Source organism: Eulemur rufifrons, chromosome 23 (assembly GCF_041146395.1).
Source record: "Eulemur rufifrons isolate Redbay chromosome 23, OSU_ERuf_1, whole genome shotgun sequence".
NCBI lineage: Eukaryota > Metazoa > Chordata > Mammalia > Primates > Lemuridae > Eulemur > Eulemur rufifrons.
In genome coordinates, this window is record NC_091005.1 from 11,574,420 (window position 1) to 11,593,163 (window position 18,744).

At 38.9% G+C, this 18,744-nt stretch overlaps 1 protein-coding gene across 4 annotated transcripts in view; it reads right to left on the reverse strand.

The window, feature by feature from the left end:
- The window catches only part of CBFB (core-binding factor subunit beta), a 51,320-nt gene extending 33,616 nt beyond the window's left edge, over positions 1 to 17,704 (reverse strand). For 3 of the 4 annotated variants that reach the window (XM_069456374.1, XM_069456371.1, XM_069456372.1), the window contains exons 1-3: positions 17,375 to 17,704; positions 17,076 to 17,162; positions 11,655 to 11,771 (exon numbers count right to left, since the gene is read on the reverse strand). In XM_069456374.1, coding sequence (XP_069312475.1) covers positions 11,655 to 11,771; positions 17,076 to 17,162; positions 17,375 to 17,452 — 282 coding nt within the window. In that variant the 5' untranslated portion in view covers positions 17,453 to 17,704. The remainder of the gene's footprint in view (positions 1 to 11,654; positions 11,772 to 17,075; positions 17,163 to 17,374) is intronic. The other variant, XM_069456373.1, reaches the window with a different exon arrangement.
- Positions 17,705 to 18,744: the final 1,040 nt, after the last annotated feature.

Sequence of the window (18,744 nt, forward strand, 5' to 3'; positions counted from 1 at the left end):
TAAAAATGTAATGTTCCATTAGCCTAAGCATCACAAACCACTATAAACTTGAATGCTGTGACACCTTGAATGCTATTTTTGGCCTCTCCATCTCTATGCCTCTACTTTGAATTCACTTTGCTTAAAGAAGCCTCCACACTACCACAGAACACCTTCCTTCATTTCTTAACTCTCTCTTCCTAATACTTTTTCACTCATGTTTAACTAGCATTACCGTCTTGCGTTTATGTAAGTTCTTTACAGATTTCAAAACTTTTCTAAGTCCTATTTGACCTTTACAACCATCAAACAGGAAGGAAAATTTTAAATGAAGAAATTAAAACTGAGAGAGATTAAATAATTCACTTGCAGGTCACACAGCTAATAAGCAGTAAAAGCCACATCCAGAATTCCTGACTCTAAACATTCACCTCAACCACAGCTGCATTTATAAACTGTATTTTTAATGTTTTCCAAGTATTTCAGGGTATATGAAAATAGAGTATGTACTTCTCTAAAGAATATATGGAGACTGGATAGTCAATTTCATGGTTAGGCCGGGTGTGGTGGCTCACGCCTGTAATCCTAGCACTCTGGGAGGCCGAGGCGGGTGGATTGCTCAAGGTCAGGAGTTCGAGACCAGCCTGAGCAAGAGCGAGACCCCGTCTCTACTAAAAATAGAAAGAAATTATATGGACAACTAAAAATATATATATAGAAAAATTAGCCGGGCATAGTGGCGCATGCCTGTAGTCCCAGCTACTCGGGAGGCTGAGGCAGGAGGATCACTTGAGCCCAGGAGTTTGAGGTTGCTGTGAGCTAGGCTGACGCCACGGCACTCACTCTAGCCTGGGCAACAAAGTGAGACTCTGTCTCAAAAAAAAAAAAAAAAAAAATTTCATGGTTAAATTCGCAGTATCTATACTCCTTACCCCCAAAGGACAGCTGACTTAGCTCACTAGTTCTGCCGTCTTCATTCTATAATTCAAAGTAAACAACGTATATTTATGGGAGTCTTGAAATGTTCTGACCTATGAGGTATAAGCGAAAAAAATATAAAATTAAATTATAAAATTATTCCTGTTTCATAATTAAAAAAGAAATGATGAAATAAAAGAGTCAGATGTTATTTATTATAGTCCATTCCTGAGTCAATATTTATTGATTGATTGATTAATTTATTGATAGGACCTCACTCTGTTGTCAGGGCTGGAGTGCAATGGTATCAACGTAACTCACTGCAACCTCAAAAACTCCTGGGCTCAAGTGATCCTCCTGCCTCAGACTCCTGAGTAGCTGAGACTATGGGTGTATGTCACCATGCCTGGCTAATTTTCTTTACATTTTGTACAGAGGAAGTCTCACTATGTTGCTCAGGCTGGTCTCGAACTCCTGGCCTCAAGCAATCCTCCCACCTCGGCCTCTCAAGTTGCTAGGAATAAAAGTGTAAGCCATTGCATCTGGCCTAAATTTTAAATCTTTAAAATGTTACAGCTGACTTTACATAACTATTAACAGAAAATTAACACAAAAGAATTGATATGTAGTTTTCCAGCAGCCTGATTATAAACACAAACATTCACACTACAAGTTACAAAAACTATTCACATTAGAGGTTAAAAACAAAAAAAAGAAGGTTAAAGATTGTTTTGAAGACATAAAAATGAAGTCTAAAAAGACCACATTAAAATATTTTAATCTACTCATGAACTGACTGGCAATAAAAAAATATATATTAATGGTTATTCACTCTAATGGGAGGAGTAACTTAGTGGGCCAAAATAACTTTATATAAGATTTTGTAAGATGGGATGTGGACTTTGGGACAACTTACTAATGATTATTTATTAGCAGTAGTGAGGTATACTGCAAAGAACCCAGACTCTGGGATAAAAACAAACTGGATCTGGATTCTGGCTCTACCTAGGAAATGGAGTACATGGCTTTTGAAGCTTTACTTAGCCTCTCTGGCCTCGGTTACCTCAGCTGTAAAATCAAGCTATCGCCAGAGGGATGTGCTCTAAAATCAAATAAAGGACCTCACTATATAGTGCAGGGTTAAGAGAATTAGCAATAATGTAAACCAGCCAGCACAGTCCCTGGTGGTGGTCATCACCATAAAAACTGGTTTGTATTTGTCAAAATGTATTTAAAATGGCCCAGAGTTATGAAATGTTCTCAAATTAGATAATGGCAATGTCTGCACATTGTGAATATATTAAAAACCACTCAATTGTGTAATTGATGAATTAAGATGAATTTCATTTCAATTTTTAAAAATGGCCCAGAAATGTTCTGCATAGCAAAGGGATGGCAACTCAGGACTAAAAAGGCAGCATGAATAAGCAATACTCACAAAAAATTTAGAGGGTTCTCCCAAAGGGCTCATCATTTAGAACAATGTTCTACAAGTGAGGCCAGACACTTATTAGAAATTATCAATTGTGTTACCCAGAACAAACTTTGAACATCTGTAATATGGGAAAAATATATGTTTGAAAGCATCTAAGTTCTTCTAATGGGAATATTAAAATCACATGTTTCTAGGCTATCCTTTTGTTTTAATCTAAAGCTTAACCTGCCTTTATATCTGAAGTTTTAAAATGCTAAAGGGTTCAACATGTTGCATACATGAATAAAAAAAGGTTTTCACCAACAAAAACAATCTGCCAACCATTCCCAGACTCAGCCTTTTCCTTCTTAGGATACACAGGACAGTGCTGCATCAGAGCCCTGAAAGTACAGTGATACTGCCAAGAGGCACATTTTAAATGTTATTTAAAATTCTTGGCTCCTAAAGACACATCAGTTTGAGAAAGCCCAGCTTAAACAGAAAAGCTCATGGTGGGTTTTAATTTCCAACTGTTTACACTGTATAAATTCATAAAAGAAGGTAATAGTAATTAAATTCCCTACTATATCACTGTCTATCATGTTAGCTTGTGGCCTTTAATTCTCTGTAGAAAACTAAGTATCAAAGAAGTGATATCAAACAGAAATCAAAAAATGATACAAAGAAACAAAGTCTCTGAGCCTGCTCAGGCTAAGTAGCATTAAAATTTACAAATGTTTTCTTATCTGTAAAATGGGGATCATAAAAGTATGAGAGAGAGAGAGACAGAGTGTGTGTGTGTGTGTGTGTATCAACTGGAACAGTATCTGCAAAGGGACATGAAGGAACTTTTTAAGTTTATGGAAATGTTTTATATCTTGACTGTGGTGGTGGTTTCATGACTCACTGTACACACTTATCACTGAATTGTACACTTAACAGGTGAATTGTATGTAAATCATACCTCAACAATGCTGACTAAGAAGTTGCAATTACAAGAGAAACTGAGGAGCAGTAAAACTAGGACATTGCAACTCTATTCAAAAATTAATTTCTTCAGTTGATAATATTTCAATAGTCTTTATCCTGGCAGTATTTGAAATAATCATTAAAAAATACTGACTAATGGCTGCTGAAAAAAAATACTGGGGTAGAAAGTAGAAGCAAGGCGGGGAAGAGTTAAGGATGCTCTTCTCACACATATTATTTCCACCGGCTCTCATTTGGAATATATACGTCAGATAAGGTCAAGACTGAAATTTTCCCCTTTATGCTAAAATGTAAATAATACAATTCAAAAGAAGGAAAAAAGAGAGTACACAATCTTTAAGTACTTCTGAGGTACATTTACCAATACACAAATTCATGTAAATCTAACTGGAAGGTATGACATATTAATTTTAAAACATTCTGATTTTTCAGAAAGTCAGTCAACTTTCTCTCCTAGATTTAAAATAATTGAAATAAAACATTTTCTTTAAAAATATAAGCCCACAGCTTCCAGTTCTAAATTTTATGATTTAGCTATTATTAAAGTATTATAGTATACTTAAAATATATTTTTAAAAAACAGATTAGTTATTTCTTTCTTTCTTTCTTTTTTTTTTTTTTTTGAGACAGAGTCTCACTCTGTTGCCCAGGCTAGAGTGAGTGCCGTGGCATCAGCCTAGCTCACAGCAACCTCAAACTCCTGAGCTCAAGCGATCCTCCTGTCTCAGCCTCCTGAGTAGCTGGGACTACAGGCATGCGCCACCATGCCCGGCTAATTTTTTCTATATATATTTTTAGCTGTCCATATAATTTCTTTCTATTTTTAGTAGAGGTGGGGGTCTCGCTCTTGCTCAGGCTGGTCTCGAACTCCTGAGCTCAAACGATCCGCCCACCTCGGCCTCCCAGAGTGCTAGGATTACAGGCGTGAGCCACCGCGCCCGGCCCAGATTAGTTATTTCAATACACTAAACTGTCAAAACCCAATTGCTGAAAAATATACTTCATATTTTAGTTTAACTGAAATACTTAAAATCTGGATGTGACAAGTTAGTTGTGAAGTTGTCTCTATTTCCCTTGAGGAAAATCACATTCCAAAGCTTTACCACAGATATCTTTTACTTGGAATGACTAAGCTATCTAAAAAGAAGAAGGAACTTGTTGATCTTAAATAAGGATTTCTGAAAGCTAACATCAAGGAGTCCTGTAAACTCTGCCAAATTGTGAATGGTATATAAACAGAGACAATATTTATTTTGGGACAAAGATCATGCAGACAAGTAAGCAAAAGGTTCTAGAAGAAGCAGAGTCACAGACCTCTGGAAAAAGCCATTTAGAATAAGATTCTATCCTCATTCATTAAATCAAATGCTATTAAATTTTGCTTTGCCATTTTATGCTCATAAAAATGAATGATAAAAAGATTTCTGTTTTAAGTATAAAAAGTCCAGAAAGGAAAAAAATAAACTTATCAGAATTTTTAAAAGTACTTACTCTAATGACATACATTTTATAACTACTTCTCAATGTCTGATATTAATGTTATGTGACTATCAATTAAAATTATAAGTTATAAATAGGAATGCAGCAACTATCAAAAAAGTTTAATCTCTCTGGGGTCAACGTAGTAAAACTAGAAAGCATATTTAATTTCCATAGAAAAAATGGTGAACAAACATTACAGTGTAAAGTTCATTTTTCAGTTTGTGTTTTTCATACCCTTTATCTTTATACTCACAAACTGGGGTCATATAGTAAGCACATGCAATCATTATTTAAAAATCCCAATGAAGCTTTATGAAATACAGAATACACATAAAAACCATCAATCTGACTACTCTAGACTAATAATTTATTGTCAACCATAATCATTTGCACTTGTTTGAAATAAAAAGTAATTGGACATAAGTCCTAAAGAGGAAAGATCAAAGGAATTAGAATTGCTTGGTCTACAAAATTTTAACTTAAGAATGATTTAAATTCTGATCAGTTACTTTTTCCTTGTTTAAGGAAGAACTAAGAACATTTTGGCTGTCAAGGTTTATAATGAACACACCAGGACAGACCACTTGGAAAGATATGGTGTCCCAACATTGTTCAGCTACCTGAAGTGAGGCTTACCTAAGGCATGCTAAAAAAACTCCATCAGTTAGCTATAATCTCACCCTACAAAACCATCAAATAGCCTAACTTTGGATAGGGGTTTACAACGTAAAAGACATTTTTATACATTCTGGTACCTCATTTAATTCTGACATGAGATACGTGAATAGGGTACATACTCTGATTCTCATTTACAGGTAAGGAAAATAGTGATGACTGTCTTGACTCAAATCCAGAGCTCTTTCTACTATACTGTATCATTTTAAATCTCTTCTGAGAAAGATCCTTATTAAGAGCCAATGCAGACAGCTCACTAGACACCGGGGTGCAAAAGTTTCGAATATATTTAAAAGGCAGATTATAAAATTCTGTGCTCTGACCTGATCGTACATAAAGTAACTATTTATGGTCAGTCACCATTAAGAGAACTTCCTTATTGAAGACTTTTAGTTTGAAAATATTCCTACAACCACATAAGCAAAAGAATGAATAAAAGGACTGATTTCTATGAGCCCATTTTCTTAAATCATAAAATCATATTTCAAGTAAAAGAGAATAGGGAGCTTTTTGTTTTCTCTCTAAGAGCATTCTAATGTTTCCTGAATTCACTAAATTTAAGTGAATATTATTGTAGCCGGCCTCCAAGATGGCCCCAATGATCCCAGCCTCTTGGTATTCACACCCACGTGTAATCCCCTCCTTGAGTGTAGGTTACACTTAATGACTAGCTTCTTATGAACAGAGTAAGACACAAATGACTTGGAGAACAGGTCGTAATGGTGACTTCATTCTTTTACTCTCTATGGAGAGGCACACATTCTAGGAACCGAAGCCACCTACCAACAGTCACGTGAGTGAGGCTGGAGCTTGGAAGTGGATCCTCCAGCTCTAGTCAAATCTTCAGAGACTGCACAGCCCCAGCCAACAGCCCGATGGCAACCTCATGAGAGACCATGAGCCAGAACCACCCAGCCAAGCCACTCCCAGATTCCTATAAAAGGGCACAAAGAAACTTTTGGGGGTGACTGAAACATTATCTTGACTGTGGTAGCATTTATATCGGTGTGTGCACTTACTAAAAATCAAATTATACAATTAAATTTGGTATATTTTATTGTATGTAAATTACACATCAATAAAATTGATTTTTTAAAAAGGCCACTCAACTCTTGACATAAGCAGATGAAAGGTCGCTTAAGAAAAAGCAGACCCATAACTTCGGGAATTAAAGATGGGTGGTGAGGAAAAAGAAGCTGTAATACAAGCTACACCACAAACTCAGATGCCCTAAACTTACCTAACCTGCTCCTCAAAACTGCTCCATCCACAGCTTTTCCCATCTCAGATGACAGCAACCCCATATTCCCAGTTGCTCTAGCCAAAAAGTTAGAGGCATTCTCAACTCCTCTCCTTCTCACACCACATCCCATCCACAGGCCAATCCTGTTGGCTCTATCTCAAAATACATCCAGACTATGACCGCTTCTCACTACCTCTACTGCTACCACCCTAGTCTCTTGCCAAGGTTACCACAATAGCCTGCTTTATTCTTGCCCCTTACAGTCTACTATTAACCCAGCTGTTAGAGGGATCCTATTAAAACCTAACACAGATCACATCATTCATTTGCTCAAAAACCTAAAACCACTCCCTGTCTCACTTAGAATAAAAATTCATGTTGTTACAATGGCTTTCCCTGGTCAGATGAACTGGCTCCTTGTTATCTCCCTGATTTCATCTACTATTCCCCTCCTTTCCTAGTCTGTTCCAGCCACAATGGCCTGCTTGCTGTTTATCAAACACAGGGTGCCAGCTCCCACTCTGAGGCCTTTACCATGGCTATTTCCTCTGTATGGAACATCTTTCTCCCCAGATACTGCATGACTCATCATTCTCTAACATCCTTCAAGTCTCTGTTCAGATATGATCTTCTTTACCCAGAACACTCTATTTAAGACTACAGGCCAGGTGTCATGGCTCATGCCTGTAATACAACACTTTGGAAGGCCGAGGCTGGAGGATCGCTTCACGCCAGGAGTTTGGCTGGGCAACATAGAAAAACCTCATCTCTACAAAAAATTTAAAAAAAGAAAAAAAAATTAGCTGGGCATGTGGCATGACCATAGTCTCAGCTACTCAGGAGGCTGAGACAGGAGGATCACTTGAACCCAAGAGTTCGAGGCTGCAATGAGCTTTGATCACAGCACTGAACTCTAGCCTGGCTATAATTAAAAAAAAAAAAAAACCCAAAAACCCCTGCAAACATTCCTGTTCATTGATCACCCTTATTCTACACTAATTTTCCTTTTTTTCTAGAGCTATTATCACTTTGTAACATATTATATAACTTATTTATTATGTATATTGTCTATTCCTCTACTCCCCCCATAAAACAACCTCTAGGGCAGGATCTTTGTTTTGTGCACGATGTATCTCAAGTGCCTAGGACAATGCTCAGTATACAAAAGGTGTTCATCGAAGATCTTCTGAATGAATGATCACAGCTCACTTTAACCTTGAACTCCTGGGCTCAAGGGATCTTCCCACCTCAGCCTGCTGAGTAGCTAGGACTATGCACCCAGCTAACTTTTTTTTTTGAGACAGAGTCTCACTCTGTTGCCCGGGCTAGAGTGCCATGGCGTCAGCCTACCTCACAGCAACCTTAAACTCCTGGGCTGAAGTGATCCTACTGCCTCAGCCTCCCGAGTAGCTGGGACTACAGGCATGCACCACCACGTCCGGCTAATTTTTTCTATATACATTTTTAGTTGGCCAGATAATTTCTTTCTATTTTTAGTAGAGACGGGGTCTTGCTCTTGCTCAGGCTGGTCTCGAACTCCTGACCTCGAGTGATCCTCCCACCTCGGCCTCCCAGAATGCTAGGATTACAGGCGTGAGCCACTGCACCTGGCCTGCACCCAGCTAACTTTAAAAAAAATTTTTTTGTAGAGACAGGGTCTTGCTATGTTGCCCAGGCTGGTTTCAAACTCCTGGCCTCAAGTGATCCTCTCACCTCAGCCTCCCAAAGCACTGGGATTACAGTCAAGAGCTACTGTGCCCAGCCCTGAATGAATGAAGTTTTTAATAACTGTGTCAGGTACAGTACAGGATTAAACAGTTTACATATACTATTTCATTTACTCACTAAGGCAACCCTGGGAAGTATGCATTAACCTCATTCTACAACTGAGGACCATAATGGTTACATAACTTGCCCAAAGTTACATAGTAGTAAATAAAGAAGCCAGAGCTACTTAACTCTAAAGCCTTAACCACTATAGCTTCCTCAAAGCTGGGTATGAATGGGACAAGAACTAAGATGCTTCAGGAAGTAACTAGGCTGAGAGAATGTGGAAGACACTGATTTGGGATCCAATATAAGGAACAATGGCAAATAATTATTAATAACATTTGGAGAAATTCTTTCAATTTTCTTTGCTTCTAGTCCTAGTTCACTGGAGATAGAAATAAAATCTAATGGTTATAAGAAAGAGATCGTAAAAAGGCAGAAAGAAATACGGGATTCCACAGTCCGAGCTCCATGGATGAGAAAACACAGGACAGTACATTTTCTCTAAATTCACTGGAGTATTTTATCCCAGTGGTATTGAACAACATACTAGGAGTTAATGCTCTCGACTATTTACTTCCTTCTAGATTCTGTTAGTACAGTAAGACTGTTGGCAAAATTATATTTGAGAAATACATGATCTAGACATAAACATTTACAGGTTTGCACCTGAGAAAAAAAGACTGATTTCTGCCAGTGTTACCATTCTTGGAACACACTCATATTCCTTTGTTTACATATTGTCTATGGCTCCTTTCATACTACAACAGCAAAGTTAAGCAGTTGCAGGGTTGAGTAGCTGTGACAGAGACTGTTAGCTTGCAAAACTAGAAATATTTACAATTTGTCCCTTTATAGAAAAAAACTTCTAAAACCAATATTCATAAAATATACATTTCCTGATAGCTTGCATCAGTCCTATCACTCTTCCTGATAAATTTGAAAAACAAATCTTCTAAACACAGTCATGCACCACATGACAACATTTCAGCCAATGATGGACCACATTTTATGGTAGTCCCATAAGATTTATAATGCAGCTGAAAAATTCCTATTGCCAGTGAACATTATAGCTGGCATAACATGGTATCACAAGTACTTTTTTTTTCTTTTTTTTTTTGGTAAATTTGGTGTAGCCTAAGTGTACAGTGTTCATAAAATCTATAGCAGAGTACATAATGTCCCAGGACTTCACATTCACTCACCACTCATTCTCTGAATCACTCAGAGCAACTTCCAGTCCTACAAGCTCCACTGAAGTAAGTGCCATAAAGGTGTACCATTTTTATCTTTTATACTGTATTTTTACTGTACCTTCTGTACATTTAGATATGTTTAGATACACAAATACTTAGCATTGTGTTACAATTGCCTACAGTATTCAGCACAGTAATATGTTGTACAGGTTTGTAGCCTAGAAGCAATAGGCTATACCACATAGCCTAGGTGTATAGGAGGCTGTACCATCTAGGTCTGTATAAGTACACACCATGTTCACACAATGATGAAATCATCCAGTGACACATTTCTCTGAACATATCCCCATTGTTAAGTAACACATGACTGTACCAGAACAAGCCACCTAACATTTTTGTTATCTTTGGTCACATAATTAAAAACATCCCAATGGCTTAAGTCCAAGGATAATGTCTTTAAACTGGTGAAGTGATGTCATTAAATTAATTCAAGCAAACATACCTTCTAGTAGAGTTAACAACCCATTTATTAGTCATTAAATACTGGAAGACATCAGTAACATTGAGATGTCAATCTTGAAGTCTTAAAATAGTTTTGCATTAAAGCAGAGAGGAAAACAAATTTTTTTGGTTTATACCTTTAGTATCTGACCTAGTATGTTAAACTATAAGGAAGTGTTTCAAACAAGGAAAAAATAATTTCTTCATTTTTCACATATACATGCACCAAAAAGACAAAAAAAAAAAAAAAAAAAAAAAATTATTCTACAATGACTTACCAAGTTCTTCCTTAAGAAGAATGTATAAGAATTACCAAGTAGAAAAACCTGGAACATTTGTTTTTAATTTCCAAGCAAACAAACTAATACATAGATAAGTAAATTACTTCATTGTTACTTATTTTTAAAATCCTATAATCTATTTTCCCTCTTCCCAATCTGGAGATTAGTTGTTTTGTCATCCACAAAAGATCAAATCTAATTTCAAAAAGTTAAAGAAAGCAAAAAATTCTTCATTGTATATATATGAGGTTAGAAATCCTCTTCCTAAACAGCCTAACACAAATATTTTTTAATTTTCTCAATGGAATATTTAGACATTTATGTTTTACAAATAAAGTGATACGTTATGCTATTCATGAAGACACTTAGAAAAGTAATTTAGCAAGTTGATAGAAACAGGTATGGAAACACACTACAAAAAAACAGGAGAACTAATGAGTATAAAACTGGATCCAAAAAAGTTTTTTTTTCCTTTAAAAATTTTATTTCAAGAAGTCAACTCCTTGACTTCTTGATCAAGGATCAACCAATCCAAGATACTATTCATTAAAATTTCACCAAAATCATATAATACATTTAACTTAGATTTTAAACAGGGCTCTCGGCTTGAACATTTCCACCTATATTTTTTGTATCTTTAATCTAAGAATGCAAGATCAAAATTATAAGGCATCTGTTTTCCCAGAAACTTTTCCTCAAAACAAATCATTTCCAAGTTAGTTTTCACATTGTTTGTTTTTCTCAAAATTAAATTTGCTATGCTAACAGAATTAGAAGGTTACCCATGAGATATTTCTAGATTATTATTAATTTTGAAGCCTATAGAGCCTTTTTTCATTTTTCTCTTAATTTTATTTTTTTGCAGCACTGTAGTTACATATATTTTAGTAAACAAAAAATATCTTGTCAACACTTTTAAAAGAATTAAGTTTTGAATGTTAAATATAGGAAAACACATTTCTTAAATTTAAGGGCTAAAACTTTCTGTGATGAATATAATGTTCATGAAATTAGCAACACAGTGATATAAAAGTTTAACAGTGAGTTTAAAAAATTATAGTACATCCTTATAACATGGAATGAAAACAAACTCATCATATGCCTATGTAATCAAATCTGTGATCTCTTTATTAATACATAAATCATTAAATAATCTCTAACAAAACAACCCACAGTATCTTAAATTGCAAAGAAATGTTTCCTACCTTGCCTGCTTCTCTTTCTAAGTCGACATACTCCCGGCTAGGTGTTTGTCGCTGTTCTCCCTGCCAGCTGGCCGGAAAAAACTGGAGAGACAGATTGGTTCCTGTAGCCACAAAAGCCTTTTAGAAAAATCAATACAAACAGGATCAGGAGCAGGACATTACATAAATTATGCAGACAGTCATTTATTTTTACATCAGTTTATGTCTTAAGCCAGGCAGCACTGAGAATACTTAAAAGTAAAAAACATGCACTCATCATTTTTCTTAAGTATTAAGTTACAAACATCTGATTCCATTTTGAGGACATTTGCCATTGGCTGCTTAAATATAAAATCAGACATGGAATCAATACTTTCTTTCAGGTCATTTTTTGCTGATGTTAGGATCTCACACTGCTAATGTCTAACCAGAAGCCACGACTCCTGCACTTAAAAATTTATATTTTCAAATGTGAAAAATCTAAAGATTTTGAAGTTTAAGGCACAGCACAATTTAAAGTTATATAAATGAGACATTTTAATTTTTTGATTTCCTTTGCTCACAGAAACACTAGATGGCACGTGGTACATAAAAAATGCACTTGGGATTGTCTCTCCTTACACCATTTATTAGTATGTGATATAACAGTACTTCCCTCTAAAACCTTAGATGATTAAAAAAAATGCATTCCTTAAAATTTGATTTTAGGAGAACTAGAACTGACTATAACAAAGAGAAAAGTATTCATCTAATATTTATAAAAGATTTGGGTAGTACAGCTCAACAGACAGAACAATCTAAAGCCATTTTGATAAAGTGTCATCCTATGTAGCCCTTGAGCAAGTTAAGTCTAAATTTCCCCCATGTGAAAAACAAAAATAACATTAGCCTTTCCTAAGAGAAATTCAGAAAGAAAGAAATAAGTAAAAAGCATTTTTGAAAAAAATACATTTTTCATCATCTAAAATATAAATTCTTCTTTGCTGAAACCAGAGAAAATTTTTGTTTGGTTTATTTTACTAATTAAGTTCTGAAGCATAATTTGTTTCCAAGAATAGAATCTTCATCTGAAAACAAGGGGTTCACATTTGGGGCAATCTGTTTAAAGCCATCAGCTGATTTAGCTATCCACTGGTTCCCTTGATGCTTAACAGCTTAGATTCTTTAGAGGTAAAAATTGTATTTCCTGGGCGGGCGAGGTGGCTCATGCCTGTAATGCTAGCACTCTGGGAGGCCGAGGTGGGAGGATCACTCAAGGTCAGGAGTTCGAGACGAGCCTGAGCAAGAGCAAGACCCCATCTCTACTAAAAATAGAAAGAAATTATTTAGATAACTAAAAATATATATAGAAAAAATTAGCTGGGCATGGTGGCGCATGCCTGTAGTCCCAGCTACTCGGGAGGCTGAGGCAGGAGGATTGCTTGAGCCCAGCAGTTTGAGGTTGCTGTGAGCTAGGCTGACACCACGGCACTCTAGCCAGGGCAACAGAGCCAGACTCTTTGTCTCAAAAAAAAAAAAAAAAATTATATTTCCTATTTCCATTATTGGTACTACAGGTACACTTATTAACCTAATTGCTAAATCTCTAGACTTTTTGATGGCATTTCCTTAATCAACTGGGATACCGTTTTCTTGTGGTAAATATTTTATATGAACAGAAACTGAACTTACATCAATATTACAACATTAACCTTTAAAAATATCTTCCCATGTACTATTAGCATAATCAACAAAAGCTCCACCAACACTAGTGCAAATGAAAAGCAGACTCTGGGAGGGAATCTGCTTAGGCTGCATGACCTGAAGTTTACCTCAGTTTCCTCACAAATTACTATTTGCAAAGTGCTTGGAACAGTACCAAGTAAATGTTGTATAAGTGTCTGCTAAACAATATAAGAGAAATAACTTTGGGCTCAGTAAGACAACCAACGTATTCAAAAGCCTCAGATAATGAAATTCTCAGAGCAGAGAGGTGGCAGGTAAGAGATTCAGCCCATGAATCAATGCCCTGTGTCAAAATCCCTGAGGCATGTTTCTTCAGTATTCACCTAGTAGCAAATCCTACCACCTCCAGTGTACCCCAAATCAGATCTCTGCTAAGACACTCTGCAGATGTTATGACCTCACCTTCTGTCTAAACGCCAACCTCAGAAGAGATTTCCTGCTTCATCACTTTATGCCCATTATCTCATAAAAATCCTTCTTTGAGACAGAAGTGGTGGTGTAAAAACACATTCTAGAATAGCATTTTCCAAACTTATTTTATCATAGAACTCTTTTTAATGGAACACCTACACGTACATAAGAGTTGGGAAAAATTCTGACCGAAAATATTAAAATGTTATACTGGTATAATGTCTATATGCAAGATTTCCAGGTTGTCCTGACTACATTTTATAGGTTTCATAAATTCTAAAATGGCATACCTTGTGCCATCCAACATACTTTTTACCATTCAATCTTCAGGATTAAAAATACATACTAGGCCAGTGGCACAGTGACTCACACCTAGCATTTTGGGAGGCAAAGGAGGGAAGACTGCTTGAGGCCAGGAGTTCAAGGCCAGCCTGGGCAACACAGCAAGACCCTGTCTCCTCAAAAAAATAGAAAAACTAGCCAGGTGTGGTGGCATGTGCCTGTAGTCTCAGCTACTCAGGAGGCTGAAGCAGGAGGATTACTTGAGCCCAGGAGTTTGAGGTTGCAGTGAGCTAGGATCATACCACTGCACTCTAACCCAGGCAACAGAGTAAGACCCTGTCTCAAAAAAAAAAAAAAAAAAGTTAGTTTTTACTCTTCTCACAGTAGAGTCACCATACCTCTCATAAGCATTTTTTTTTTATTATTTGTATTGAAGACATCTCCAACACTCTTACTGTAATAAGAATTCATAACAGGAATAAATTGGATTTTACCAAACAGATTCTCTCACCCATAATCACTTTGATTTCACACTGTGATAAGGAGTCTAGTTGAATTTTAAAGAAAGATGAGCACTGCAGCCCTTAAATTCTTTTACATCTAAATGCAAATTAAATTCCTCATTAACCTCACTGATATCTTAAGGAGATATTCAAAATAAAAAGAGAGGCAAAAGGGCAACTGGGGCAGAAGGGTTAGGAATAATTTTGAGAACTATCTATATTCTTACCACATATGGCTGCTGTCAAAATAGAGGCAAAATCATGCCTTTTTCACAACCGAATAGGTAGAAACCACAGCCTGTTTAAAAGTCATAAGACAAATTTTAGCCATTAAATTAAGTAACCTCTAAATTCAAATAATCAAGTATCTACAATGCAAAAGGCATTGTGCAAAGTACCTGTATCCAGAGGGGTGTATACAGAACTAATGTAAAGTGTCCACATTCTAGGAGCTAAGGATCCTGTAACTTAAATGTGGGTAACATTGAATTAAAGGGGAAAAACTAAGAGAGGTGAAACATGAAATTCCTTCCCATACTCAACAAAATAAAACATGTGCCATCTTAGTGCAAATCTTACCCAGAATGCACTCTATCTTCTTTAACCTTCAATGTTTATCAGAAATCTAAAACTTAAAATTCGTAGGATCAGATATTTGGAAGGTGGGGGAACCTAGAATGTCTAATTCATCCTGGAAAGAAATTTATGACAAATACAAATGACCCATAACACTGCTATAATATTGTAACACTATTATAATACAGCAATTCAGATATACTGTACGTTAAGTTATACCCCCAATTCTTAATGTTATGCAGCAAAGTCTGATATGACAGAAAACACCATATTGGCTATGTTTCACTAGGTTTAAAAAAAAAACCTCAGCTTTCAAAAACAGTGACAGTACTTGGAGCCACGCACAGTGGCAAGCATGCCTGTAGTTCCAGCTACTCAGGAGGCTGAGGAAGGAGGATCGCTTGAGTCCAGGAGTTTGAGGCTGTAGTGCGCCACGATCACACCTGTGAACAGCCACCGCACTCCACCCTGGGCTACAAAGCAAGACTCTGTCTCTTAAAAAAAAAAAAAAATGATAGTAGGATACTTTGTATATCATCTTTCACAATTACATCAGTTACCTCCAGGAAATCCTTTGGTCAGGTGTCCCATCCACCTTTTGCAAAAGGAAATCGAGGCAAAGAATGATACCGTCACTAGAACAGCTAATGAATGATTCTTTTCTTCTACCATTCAGTGCCAAAACCAAATAGTATCTGTCTTATACATCTGAATCACATAAGTATTACAACTACTCAAAAAACTTGGAAGTAGGCTAAAAGCTGAAGATTTTCTTTCATAATGTGCATTAATGACCAAATATTCTAGATAAACGTAACTAATATCTTCTCACTACCATACAACTCCAAAAAGCCTTCATTTTAAATATCAAAGTATTCCTTGCAAATTTGATTTTGGTGATGAAAAGGGAGAATTTTGTGACGTGAATTATCTCAATGAAAATAAATAAATTGATTATAAAGAGTAAATTTTCCAATATGTCTTCCTATTGTTAGTCCAAATTCAAACTGCACGATAGCTTCAAGTTTCTGCCAATGCAATGAGCCAGAGTCACAGAACAGACAGTACTTAAGTGCTTCGACTTTTTAAAAAATAATCAACCTCTTTTCTTTAGTTTCTTCCTACCATTCACTCCTCATTAGCTCTTCCAATAGGACAAACCAAAAGATGAGAACCAGGACACTGGATTTTTTTCAACACAAGATTTGACAGATAAGAGGCACCAAATCTACTACCCAAAACAGGGTAGTAGATCAACTGTGGGTTTCGAATATCTATGCAGTTCTTTAGGAACTACAGCACTAAACGGGACATGTTTAGGTTTGAAAAAAGAGGCTAATGGTTTCTGATTCTCCTGTGGCTTAATATTCTCTGAAAAGATGAGAACAGATCCTTTAGGGCTTTTTTCCCTTCCCCTCTCTATTAGGACAATATATAAGTGGAGTAAAGATTTATTCTCGGCTACACCGGTAGTGAGACAGCGTCACATATAGATTTACCAGGAAATCTAGCTTTAAGAAACAAACTATCGCTGACCTTGAATGAAGCCCTGATTCCTTTTTCCTAATGGGTGTTTCCTCCTACAAATACCCTGAATCGGTGTCACGAGCTATACAGTGACCTTTCCTTGTTTAGTTTGGCTCGGGTTTGAGCTCCGTTCCCAGTGAACTATTCGCCGAACCGGCTCTGGGAAACATAAGCCACTGCAGCGGGCCACAGGGAAAGCGTCTCCCCGCGAGGATCGGCCCGCCAGTGTCTGGTTTCGCATTTTGAATCCCGAGTAGGAAGTGTGAGACGGCAGCCCGCTCAGTTCCGGGAGCCGCGGCGTCCGCGGCGCTGTCCGGAACCGGCCTGGGCCGCGGCGGCCCCGGCGCAACAAGTGACCCGCGCGCGCCTCGGTCCCCGCGCCCCGGCTCCCGCGCGCGCCTGGGTCCCAGAGACTTACGATTTCCGAGCGGCCGTCGCGGCAGGCGTTCTGGAAGCGCGCCTGACGCTCCTCGTGGGGCCGGTCTCTGAAGCCCGTGTACTTAATCTGCAAGGCAGAGACGGCCCGAAATCAGAAGCCAAATCCGCGGCGGCGCCGATAAGAGCAAGCAGAGTTTGCGGGCAGATGGCTGCCCGGGCGAGATTGTCCCTCTGCAGGCGCGCCTGCCCGGGTTTCCCGGGGACCGCGCCGCCCAAACTTTTCTCCTCCCAGGCCCACTCCGGGCGCGCCGCGGCCTCCGCGCCGCCCGCCCGCCTCACCTCACACTCGCGGCTCAGCTTCCTGAAGAACTCCTCATTCTCGAACTTGCTTCGCTGGTCAGGCACGACGCGCGGCATCTTCCCGCCCTAAGGCCGCGCTAGCCGGCCGGGCTCGGAGCTTGCGCGGGCACCCACTGGCCGGCTCCGCGCGGACTGACTGACCGCCCACCCGCGGCGCCCGGACTCCCGCTTCCCTTTGTTTCAGGCGCCCGCCCGCGTGGGCTCCCGCTCCGAGCAGTCTGAGGTGCCGCCGCCCGCTCGAGCCCTGCCCACGCCGCAGCCGCCGCCGCAGCCGCCTCAGCCGTTGCCTACCGCCCGCGCAGACCCAGCTCTCGCCGCCCCCCGCCTCCGCCGCCGCCACTTCCTCTCGCCGCCCACCCCGCTTGCCCGCCCCGCCCCCGCCGGCCCCACCTCTCCTCCTCGCGCGCCCGCCCGCCTCAAACTCCAGCAAACAAGATGCACCATTCACAACTCCGCGGCCCGCGTTGCGCATGCGCCGTCCGTCGCTTGCGCAGCGGCGGCCTGGCGGAGACTTGGGGCTCTTTCCGCTGCGCGGAGCTCTTCCCCTTGCCAGCCCTCGTGCCACTCAGTGTGGAGCTGCCGTGTGGGGATCTGCCCAACTCTTGGCAACCAGGAGTGGCCCGCGCAGGCCTTTTCTTCCGCCCTTTCTCAGCTATCTGGAACTTCTGGGTTCCCCAGCCGCGCGGAGTAACCCCAGAGTGTCACTTGAATGTGAGGAAACGTAAGTCCCTGGGGACTTTTGTTCCCCCAAACCGACGGGGAGGGGTGTAGGCTGTGCATATCGAAGACTAAAGGTGGAAACAGACCAAAGAATCCAACTGAATCGTGGTGGAAGGGTTATGGCTGTTTGAGTCAGGTGGGCCTTAGATGGGATTCCACTCAGCCCCTCTGCCCGCTCGCTGTGTGGGGCCTTAGACAACAACTGGATGGCTAAGCCTCAGTTTCCTTATTTCCAAAACGCAGACAACTCATAAGCTTGCAGTGTTAGTGTTAAAGCATTTATGTAGGTCTAGCACATAATGGGCTCTTAATAAATTTAAGTTTCTAAAGAAGAACAAGCTGAATTATATATGTAATATATTGCCAGTCCATATATCTACCCAAATATACAATCAAATCTAAAAAACAAGATCCATAAGTTCTAGGGAATTCATTAAGCCAGAGTTGGAGAAAGTCTGAAACCCAGTTTATGGCAGAGTTTGACTCTAAGTTGGTCCTCAAATCTTGATCCTTAAAATTCCAGCTTGTCAAAAATTCAGTCCAAGGATGGCAAATGAGTGCCAACTCTGATTGACAGTAGCTGGCCATATTGCAAAGGAGAGTGAGGATACACATAAACTCATAAGAAT